The sequence below is a fragment of the Lissotriton helveticus genome, chromosome 7 (assembly GCF_964261635.1).
Source record: "Lissotriton helveticus chromosome 7, aLisHel1.1, whole genome shotgun sequence".
NCBI classification, from domain to species: domain Eukaryota; kingdom Metazoa; phylum Chordata; class Amphibia; order Caudata; family Salamandridae; genus Lissotriton; species Lissotriton helveticus.
Genome location: NC_136068.1, coordinates 1,676,300,965 through 1,676,311,931, shown reverse-complemented (window position 1 = coordinate 1,676,311,931; position 10,967 = coordinate 1,676,300,965). Strand labels below are relative to the sequence as shown.

The 10,967-nt window shown below is 42.5% G+C and overlaps 1 protein-coding gene across 1 annotated transcript in view; it reads left to right on the top strand.

The window, feature by feature from the left end:
- The first annotated feature begins 6,936 nt into the window (after positions 1 to 6,936).
- Positions 6,937 to 10,967, top strand: part of LOC144767613 (putative methyltransferase DDB_G0268948) — a 293,468-nt gene continuing 289,437 nt past the window's right edge. The window contains exons 1-2 of the mRNA XM_078651016.1: positions 6,937 to 7,064; positions 10,288 to 10,398. Coding sequence (XP_078507142.1) covers positions 10,288 to 10,398 — 111 coding nt within the window. The 5' untranslated portion in view covers positions 6,937 to 7,064. The remainder of the gene's footprint in view (positions 7,065 to 10,287; positions 10,399 to 10,967) is intronic.

Sequence of the window (10,967 nt, the reverse complement as noted above, 5' to 3'; positions counted from 1 at the left end):
CTGTGAGCCTACGTTCTTCCACATCAATCCCGTGATCGAGCTACGAGTGTCTAATTATGCCAACTGTGAGCTTTCTCTCTCGGATGTCAATCCTCTGATGCAGCAGTGATCTTCCAATTAGGAAAAGCACAGAGGTCGTTAACGTGGACTGTGGGTTCCCTACTCTGAAATGACCTGGATCATTCCCCCAGGTGGACAGAACCCCAATTCTGAAAGATACAGATTAGTGCTGAGCTATCCAGGCAGTTAAAATAAACCAGTAAAAAATATATATATTTATTGCAATTTGAGACAGGAATAGAAGCTACAGAATGTTAAACATATTCTGAAACGTTGCTGCAAGTAAAAACAAGTAACCAAGAAAAAAGAGAAAAGCAAACAAACATAAGGAGAATACGTACACTGTTCTTTTCCGCATAAATCAAAATTACCTGTATTATTGCCTCCTTCTGCCTCCTCCTCCTGTGTGAAATGTTTCCCTTAACTGATGTCTCTTGATCGCCAAGAACCCTTATTATTCAAAGTGAACTACCCCTCTCCTTTAACTATACTTCACCCCATTCCATGTCTGGTTGTATGTCCTTCTTCCTTCTGTTTATCACCGTGTGCCACCTGTTATTTCAAGGTTGTGTATCCTCCTACCTCTCATTTAAAGTTTAAAGTTTATTGCACAGTTAATTAAAACCAATGCGATGCAGTAACACAATAAGAGAAGTTAAAATGCAGCATAATAGACATGCGTTTAAGACCAATGCTATACAGTAACGAGATAAGAATTAACAATTCGACATAAAAGGAAAGTTTTGTTTGCAGGCCGCCTACATTGGGCCGTTATATACTTCCCGTCCACTTTGTAGGCCTGCTAGTCCATTCGTGTTTTGCATAAAATGTTGCAACCTAAATGGTTTCCACAATATGAGTTAGAACAGATGTCCTAAATTATTGAGTTTTTATGGATCAATTTTTGGTAATTTTTTTTCCACTGCTTTTAAAAATTTCACGAAGCTGCAACTCAGCTGAGGGTCCTGTGCTGAGAAGCAGGTTAGCACTGCGCTCCTTCCTGTGCGTACCCCCTGTAGAATAAAATGGCGTTTCAGCAGGAGCTTCCTTTCTTCTTGCAGTTCCTCACACGAGCATAGCAGGTGCAGCATGTCTTCTGCCCCGTTGCCGCATAACCGACATAGTGTTCCTGCTTTCGATCTCAGCCAGTGAGGTAGATGCTGAATGCATGGTAGCAGGCCCAGTCTGTATCTTAAGAAGGACAGTTTTTTTTTTTGCATAACCCAGACCGAAATAAGGCTGGAAGACTTGTGTCTGGTATGTGTTTAATACCATCCATGCGTGAGATCTTTTTGATAGGATGGCTTTGTCCTGGACCCACGACTGTAGCTTGATCGATTTCTTTACCAGCTTGTTAAGTGTTTTATGATCTGCAGGGGACGCCCAGAGCTCTGCCAGCCCAGTGTTCTCTAAGCTTTTTGCCAGGTATTTTGCTGCTGGTGAGTTTTGGGTCTGCTCTAGCTCTTTCCATAAAAATTCATTCAGGGTTCCCTCGGTTGTTTTTCTCACTTTGTCCCATGTGCCGATATATGCCCCCTGTCGTGCCAAAAGCTGTGACCGGATTCCAAATTCCAGTCTGATCTGAGCTGGGGAGGATCGCTTTAGGAGGCTGAAAATTATTCTATATGCCGACACGATTGTGCTGTCCAGTGTTATGGCATCTCTGCCTCGGTGAGCCTCACTCCCATAAGTTAGTGTTGGTAACAGTTTGGCGCGTATGACATGTAGTAAAGGAGTTAGAGAAGGGCCAGAGAGGTTGTTGTTTAGTGTTTTTAGTGCGATTGCCAGAGCAAGGCCTTTGCCTCTTATGCTAGCCCTTTGTGCGCTGAATTGGCCACCACTGTCAATCTTCACACCTAGGTATTTGTACGACAAGGTGTCTTTGATACCTCTCATAATCCTCACCTTATTGTCTTGCTGACCGTTCAGTACCTGTGTCATTAGCCTGGGAAGCAGTGGGCGACCGATCAGTCTGCATGTCCCTCAGCATTGCCCTCCATCTTCTAGTTTATAATTCCTTCTGATCTGTTGCATTCGAACCACTTCAGGTGTAGTCCATTCATTCACATCCCACACCCACTGCGACACTTTAGGTGGACTGTGAATCAGCCACAATATAGCTACACAAAGCTTTGCCAGCACCAAGAGAACACATTTCCTACTAAGGTTCTTGTTTTAAGGTCGGGGCAGCAAACCGGGTAATACTGTGCGGATCTCTCAGGGTATCACCCACCCCATTGCCTCTTGTACCCTAGCCAGGACATTGGTCCAGTAAGGGCATCTGCTTCTCCACATCTGGGACACTGCCCCTAGCGGTCTGGGTAGATCCTCTTTACAATTTTGGGAGTAAGGTATGTCTGATGGACAAAGTTATATTGCATCAGTTTAAAGCAAGTGTTCCAACTCACCTGCTGCACTCCCTCATGGATTTTACTCCAGTCCTTAGCTGTTATGGGGTTCCCTACTATTGTGTTCCATCTTGTCTGTACAGGGAGCGTCTGACCTATCTTGTCCTCTCTGATTGCCCGATACAGATGCAACACAAGTCTTCGTCCTGGGGCCATATCTAACAGGACCTGTAGTACGTTAGTAGTGGGGGGCTCTTCTGGAAACGTGGGCCATAGCTCCCTAGCCTCCTGAGCTATTTTATCATACTGGAGGAACTGCCCAATGCCCAAACCAAAGGTGTTCATAGCCTGCTCTCAGGTAATGTACTGTTTATTATCATTATTATGTAGGTCTCCCATCGTAAGGCATAACCATAGGGGTATGTCCGGGTTGTAGGGTGCCCATCGTAGCACCTTTCTGACCTTGATTTCTGATATTCCCACCACGTGTTGAATTAGATATAGGCATGTCTCGAGTACCTTTTTACCCATCATTAGCAGTTCAGGTAGCGGCTGATCCCCGAAACATCCCACCAGCAGGCTCTTCTCCCAGTTTTCATCATCATCCAGCCAGTGCACAGCATGTTGTGGCTGTGAGGCCATATAATAAAATTCAAAGCAGGGAACCTCCAATCCCCCATCCTGCCATGTTCTTTGCAGTGTGGTCAGGCTAACCCTTTTACTCTTAGTGCCCCACAATAAATCTACTAATAAGCTATCTGGACTCACAAAACATTGTTGAGGTATTTTGATGAGCAAATGCTACATCGTATAGGCCTCTCGGGATACTGATCCTCTCGGCCATGGCTATCCTTCCCATAAGGCATAGAGGCAATCCATGCCAGAATCACACCGAAACTCATATTCCCCCAATTACCTTCCCTATATTGAGCCGCAGGTCCTGCTCAGCCATCGCAGCCAATTTGATCCCCAGATACTTGGTTGCGGTTCTCACCCATGGGAGCCCTACCTCAGGCAATACCTCATCTGAGAACAAAGCCAACCTTCCCATTGGGATCAATTATGATTTCCCAGGTTGAATCTGCAACCCCAATACACTCCCAAACCTCCCAAGGACGTCCGACAATATCAGTATCGTTTGAACAGGTTGTTGGAGGTACACTAGAATATCGTCTGTGTACATGGGTACCACTTGGTTAGTCTCCCCCAGTGGACTCCCAAATACAGCCATTTTGCTTCTCAGAAACACCACAATCACTAATGCAAAAAGGTGTGGTGATAATGGGCATCCTTGTTTGGTACCACACTGCAATATAAAGGCCCTCAAGACCAACCTTCCCATGTGTATTTTGGCATTGGGGGCTGAGTGGTGTAATTGTATCTATTTAAGAAATTGTACCCCCACACCTATCATTTCCAGGACCTCCCAGAGATATACCCAACCAACCAATCAAATGCCTGCTCTATATCCAATAACGTCAGGGCACAACCCTCCTGATTCAGTGTGGCGGAGTGCCATACATGGGTAAGCCCCCGTAGATTATGGGCAGTACTACGTTTAGGGATAACGCCCGCTTGGTCAGGATGAATTAGATGATCCATATGCGGTTGCAGTTCGCTGCCAATCCCCCTCTCAGGATTTTTATTTCTATATTCAAAAGGGAAATGGGTCTATACATTCCCTGCAATCGGGTATCCCTGTCTGGCTTCGGTATCATGACTACCAGCGCTTCTCGCATGGAAATTGGCAGTAAAGCGCTTTGTTGGTGGTCTACTAGCACGGGTGCACATTTTTTTATAAAACTCGGCTGGTACACCATCACTCCCAGGACTTTTGGATTGCTTTAAAGCTTGTATGCCCCCAGGATTTCTTCTTTAGATTTTGGATCTTCCAACAGTTGGCTCGCGTCATTCCAAGCGAGGTTAGTCCAGAGCAGCCATAAACCCAGTCATCCTCACTGTATCGAGATAGGTTATGCCCCGCACACACCCTGGCCAAATAATCTTCCAAGAGTTTCAAGATTTACTGTATGCCCCTCACCGGATTGAATCTGCACTATGGGGAATACTGGCATCTCGCTCTTAATCAATTTGGCAAACAGGGCCCCGGAGCATTCTCCCTCCACATGTAAACTAGGCCTGGGCGGTGAACTCCACTCAGTTTGCAGAGTTTTCTGCACTCCATGCTCCCCGGAGTTCACAGAGTGCTGAAAACTCTGCTTCGCGTAGTGCATCAGAGTTTTTTTCCAGCTCGCGAATGGTAATTTCGAGTGCGCGAGCTGCCACTCGGGTAGAATTTCTACCCGAGCGGCTGGAAGGCCACCACGAACATCAGTTCGCACTACACTCCACCACTTGCGGAACTTCACAGAGTATTTTTGTAACTCCGCAGAGGACAGCATAGCAAACTCCGCAAACTACGCCCAGGCTTAGTGTAAACGCCGTTGATACGCAGTGTAATGACACTTTTTAAGCCTATATAATGCCCCCAGCAACTGGTACTGTGCCACCTGCCGGTCATTTAGAATATGAGGAGCCATCGGCAGCGACGTCTCTAACTCTGCTAGTTCCCCCACCTGTACCTTAATGTCCCTTTCAATCTGTTGATGGGCACTAGAGGTTGCATTATTGCAAGTTCCCCAGATCAACACCTTCATAACCTCCCATTCCACAGCACTAGATGATACTGAACACAAAATTGTTTCGAAATATCTAAAGAGCTCCTCTCCTAACTTAGTGGCAAAAGGTGGGTCAGTAGGCACCTCAGTTTGAAGCCTCCATGTCAGGATCGCAGACCTAGACCTCTCAGCGCTTAGGGATAACATCATGGGAGAATGATCCGAGATATGGCTCGGAAGGTATACTATTTCTCCTTCCTTGGTGATCAGTGTTGCTGATACAAGGAATTGGTCCAGCCTGTTTAATGTGTTGGTTGCAGGGGTATGACAGGAGAATACTCTACTGTTTGGATGTCTTATCCTCCACACATCAACCAGCCCCAGCTCCCTCATGGCATCCGCCAGAGCCTCAGCAGTCACAACACACCATGTTCTGTGTTCAACCGGCAGTGTTTTTATTTCTTTTATTTCTGGTATTTGTAGAGCGCGACACTCATCCCAAGGGATATCACGGCGCTAAAAAGAACAAGGGGACTGCTGAAATTATACGGGGGGAGTTAGTTTTTAGGGAAAAGGTGAGTTTTGAGTTTTTGCCGGAATTGGAGAAGGTTTGTAGTGTGTCTAAGATCCACGGGTAATTCATTCCATCGTTTGGCAATGTGCAAAGAGTCTAGTCATTAGCCTGGTGTGTCTGTCCATATTAGTATGTAAGTTACTCCAATATATACTCGAAGGTCAAGCTGTATTACACATTGCATCAGCACAAGGATTTTTTATTTAAGGCTTTGAATAACCTCCAGGATGACTGATTCACTACAGAGCAAAACACAAGCCAGTACATTTGAGTTTCATTTTATTTTTTGCAGCAATAAAATAAAAACAAATATAGCATTAAAAAAACACACTGTCTGCAATGTATCCTTTTTTGCTCAATAGTTGACATCTATTGTTACCTTATTTCAAAGTGAGGATGGCTGCTGGGTTAATGCCAATCACAACCTCTTTTGTTCTGGGGCCTGAGATTTGCTAACTCCGTAGTGCTTGGCTTGTCAATAATGTACCAGGGTCCTAAACTTTTCTTAGGCGTCCACTGCTGGTACTGCCCAGGTTGTTGTACACCAAAGCCTTCCACTCTTGAGTGCATCTCGTGTCTCTTTCTTCCACAACCCTTAAAGCCCTGACCCTTTCTCCTTCTCAGCACCGCTATCATTAATAACGTAGGCAAACCTTCTGCATTTACAAATGCTGGTTGCAAACTGCACATGGTTACCATTTATTTGGAGTCGATGGTATTTGCATTTCCTACAAGCCCAAATCACATTTTGTGGAAATACTTTGTACACGTGTGTACAAATCACAAATAGGTAATCCCTATTTGCGATTTCCAATTTAGGAGATTATAAATTGCAATTTTTACTGAGCAGAAATCCCAATTTGCGATGCCTAATGGTCTTTGTACATATGAAAAGTCCATTCAGCATTTCCTAACTGCCCAAAAAATGCATTCGGTTCATTAAGAAATACTAAACGGATTTATGCATCTAGCCAGAGCTGCTCTCCTGCTCATCCTTAGGGTGCTGGAAGATCATTTGTCCTTCCCAAAAATTTGAACATATTGCTCTTCCAATCCTAACCCCTGTCTTATTTACCATGACCTGATCTAATGTGTGTGTTCTGTTTTCTCGGGTGCTTAATGTCAAGACAGCAAAAACATGCTGTATAAATTCATAACAATAAAACAGATGTTCAATTTGTCATCAATTACTGATTCTTACATGAACAAACTTGACTACTATATACTTGCGCTTCTGCCTTAAGGGTTGTTATGCAACCTAACAGTTTAAGTATTCATTGCTATGAGTATATATCCTGTCTGTGACTTCGCAGATGCACTTCATTTCTTGAGTCAGACTCCATCGATTTGTCCCGCAGGGTGGGTCTCCGAGCACGAAGGAGCTGCCTTTGATTGAATCATTTTCCACCCACCAGTACAACAGCACACCTGCTGGCCAAGAAGGAAAACATACTCACTGGAACAGTAAGTGTTACTTTCTCATGTGTTTCCTTCTCTGTAATTACCAAGGGTGCAGCTGTTTAAAGCTCTAGGGCAGTGAACCTGTGCATCTGTAGGGATTGATTATTCTCCTATTTAGACATCAGCACAGAACGTCAATAAAGAAACCGCTTGCTTGCATATCAAGAAATTCATAAGTATTTCACGCTTCAGTTTTGTTCCATCTATGAATGTGATTATTTTTTTTAAATACTGTTTTTTGACAAAGAAATTACTCTGAAACATAGATATTTAATAAGGTGAACTTGGAAAACACAAAGGATACAGTCAGCAAAGGAGTTTAATACCACTGATAGAATATATTTTATACGAATAGATTTGTTTGTGGATGCTTCAGAGTGATACTTGATATGAAGTAGGCGAAAGTTTACATGAGGGATAATAAGGAAGACAGATAAACTTTTGTGGAGTTGAGTCAAAGTTAATATAGTGTCCCTGAACATTTTTTCAGTATTTGACGACAGTTGGATTGGAAGTAGATTTTTTAGAACATTTCTATCCAAGCAATGGCTGATGAAGGATTACTGGGTATATTCGTATTCTAACGCTCATATTAATTCTGTGGTTTAAATAACTTGAACGACCGCATAGAAGAAACAATAAGTCATTCCATAATTGTTCCAGTCAAGAGCCAGAACTTTGAGTCAGTCATCGACAGATTTCTAGGCATTAATTAGAGCATTTAAATATATCAATAAGGTAAAGTTAAAAAGAACCAGAAAGCATGTTGCTGCCAAACTTCTTTTTTTTTTGTTTTTTTGTTTTTGATGTTTGCGATAATGATATGTGGTGGGCCCAAGTAACTGAAGCAGTTTACTCCTGTGAGATAGTGAAATATTAATTTGGGTGGATATTAGTCAACCACAGGTAATACATTAACTATCCTATTAGGTCCAGCCAAAGCCATCAATAATTTAAATCCCAGCATAATCCCTGATCACTACGGCACAGAGGCGAGCATGGGTAAATATATCAGGCGCACTAATTCCACTTCAGTTTATAAAAATAGAGTAAAACGTACAAATATTTAATAAACAAAATGACAGCAAAATGACAAAAATGAAAAGCAAACATATGCATCCTAGAAGACTTAAGGCAAAATAGTGCCAGATAGCAATATGCATCAATGTTATTCTATAGTCGCAGCAGAAGAGGACCTAGGAATAATTCAGGCCAACTGCATTGGAGCATTGGTTGGATACACCGAACAGGTTTGTCCCAGTCTCTGATATTGGAATAAAAGTCCTCTAGTGGGGCAAGGTTGTGAAGAAGGTATTTTGAAGTTGTTTAGCCGTTGGACGAGGTCCAAGTGAAGCTGTTGGTTTTAGCAGGCAACACTGTTGGAAATGTGATGTCTTTGATCCCCACAGATTTCTACGCTTTGTTTTTTTTCAGAGATCAGAATCTCCCAGTGGAACAAGATTGCAGGCAGTGTAATAAGTTCCACGAGACCAGATACCTTCATGCTACATACTGGCTTGCTGTAACAGATTTGCTTCTATAGGGAAGTTACCAAAAGGGAAAATCTGTTTCTTAATCACACCAAAGGGACAGGTTAGGCGGATTGGTGGTTAGTGTCAGTCCTCCGGTGAACAGTTATTCATTTTCTAAGCCCAACTTTTTAGACACAATTGAAGAAGTCCAGTTAGACATCACCAAGGGTACCAAGACCCCAGGAATAGGATGTGGAGGTCAAGTTCAGCTAGAGTTGATACTGGTCATCTGAACACTTCATGAAAAAGAACTCTTGCAGCTTGTTGCTTCTCTGTAGCCACACTGGAGGACAGCCAACTGACCGTCAGAGTCCAAATCTTTGTCCTGCGTACAGGTGGGTTGTGGCATCCCCCATCCACATCATTGTGGAGGGCGGCGGAGACGTTTTAAGGCATGGGCAAAGTGGGTTCTGGCCCAGGGCCCCAGCATTTCAGGGGGCCATTGATAGAACCAGCTCTGGTCATGTCCTGATGACCTTGAATGCATCTTAACAGATGTTTCAAAAATATGTTTCCTTTCATTTATTTGTAATGTCGGTGATGTATTGCAGTCTATTGTAGACAATTGGCTGAGAAATGTTTGACTTTTAACACCATGCAACATCAATACAAAACAGGTTCTTTTCCATGGAAACAGGACCTTACATATGAGAAATTACAGGGGGCTCTCAAGGATTATTAGCATTAATATTAGTGAGCTGCTGCTGAATTATAATACTCATCACTATCTGTGACTATGAGATGTAAATACATTTATAATTTGGACAAGAGTGCCTGGACACTGTCAGTAACCTGGCCAAGGACGGCATGAAATACCTGAAATTGTATCATGAATTCAAAACAGTTACAAACAGGGGCCGCCGAACTCCTTAAGATGTCCCTGGAGGTCAATTCTGGGGCTGCACATTGTGCATTTGCATGTTCATATATTTTTATGAGAAAGGTTTGTCGGCCTTAATCTTGTCGGACGATAAGTGTACATATCGTAAGCACATACCACTGTTTAAAAAACATTTACCAGTAAAATATTAAAATTAATGATGCTTAATTATGAGTTTAGGGGATGTAATAGACTTGTTGGGAGAGAAATCCAAATGGGGGAAATATTCTCTCAAACTTGTAAATATGATTTAAGATATGCAACTTTTACTTCTATATTAAACAGGGACAGGGTGTAATGATTTTGTACCATAAAAGATGAATTGAACTATTTTTATTGGTGAGTGGAATGGAATTCAAGGAGTTTCCATACATAAAACGTTAATTGTTTGTGCACCTGTTATAACTATGATCTGTGACTTAGCATTCAATATCACTTTGCTCGTGCAACACTCTGTGTAACAAGCTAAAGTTTACTGAAACACAATAAGCAATGCAACAGTACTAGCTACATTTAGACTAGATATGTAACTAGTATCATGTGTTTATTTTGGTTGCCAGCATAGCACAAATTCTGTATCAGTGCCATAGCATGAGACAGTACAGCTGCACTTTACAGCAGTATCAGCATGTTGCTGAAATATGAACAGAACTTCCTGTAGCCCTACACCAAGGAGTAACAGCTACAGTTAGTAAAAATCAGAACTACAGTAGCATCAAATATGCACAGGGTTCTACTAGAAATTCACTCTTAAATTCACATATAAGGCAAGAGCTACTGATTTTTTCAATGCTTGTTTTACATTGCACTGCAGATGGCTTGTCGATTTTTTGAAACAAAGGAGCATGCAGCACTCTACCAGAAATACACGATCCGTGAACCTGAAGAAGTAATCAGTCTGACCCTCTCTTACCTGGAGAAGAAGGTAAGAAAAACATTTAGAAACACTCATTAAGAGAAGTAATCAGCACCCGTTATTTGTTAGATCAAAGCAAATGAGCAGTTTTATACCTGAAGGAAAGTGCCATGAGAAAGTCTATTTCACTTAAATGCTGCAGTTTAGGAAATCAGTACACAAAAAGCAAAAGCATGTAGAAATTACAAAACTCTCATATATGATATGGGTTTGGACATTTAGGACTCCTGCATGATGGCCAGCAATGTTCCCTGCCTGGACTACACAATTGCAACTACCTGGTATCCTAGTTTCTGGTCTATTTTACCAAAGCATCACTAATCTACTGTGTCCGTGAAAACCTAGCCCTGTAACTTGATGTGATTGTGGCCCTGGACTAATCCTAGACCTGGATGGATGAATGACAGTGGACTACCATCTCAGCCTTATCTAATAGCATGAAAGTAGGGATGGTCAGGATGCAGTGTTTCAGTGATCGTCTAGTCATAACCAGACCCCTTTATCTGTGTTATGGGTTTGATGACCTTTTGCCCATGCCTGTAAAATTTGTCTGTTACAAGCTAGATCCTAATCCTTCC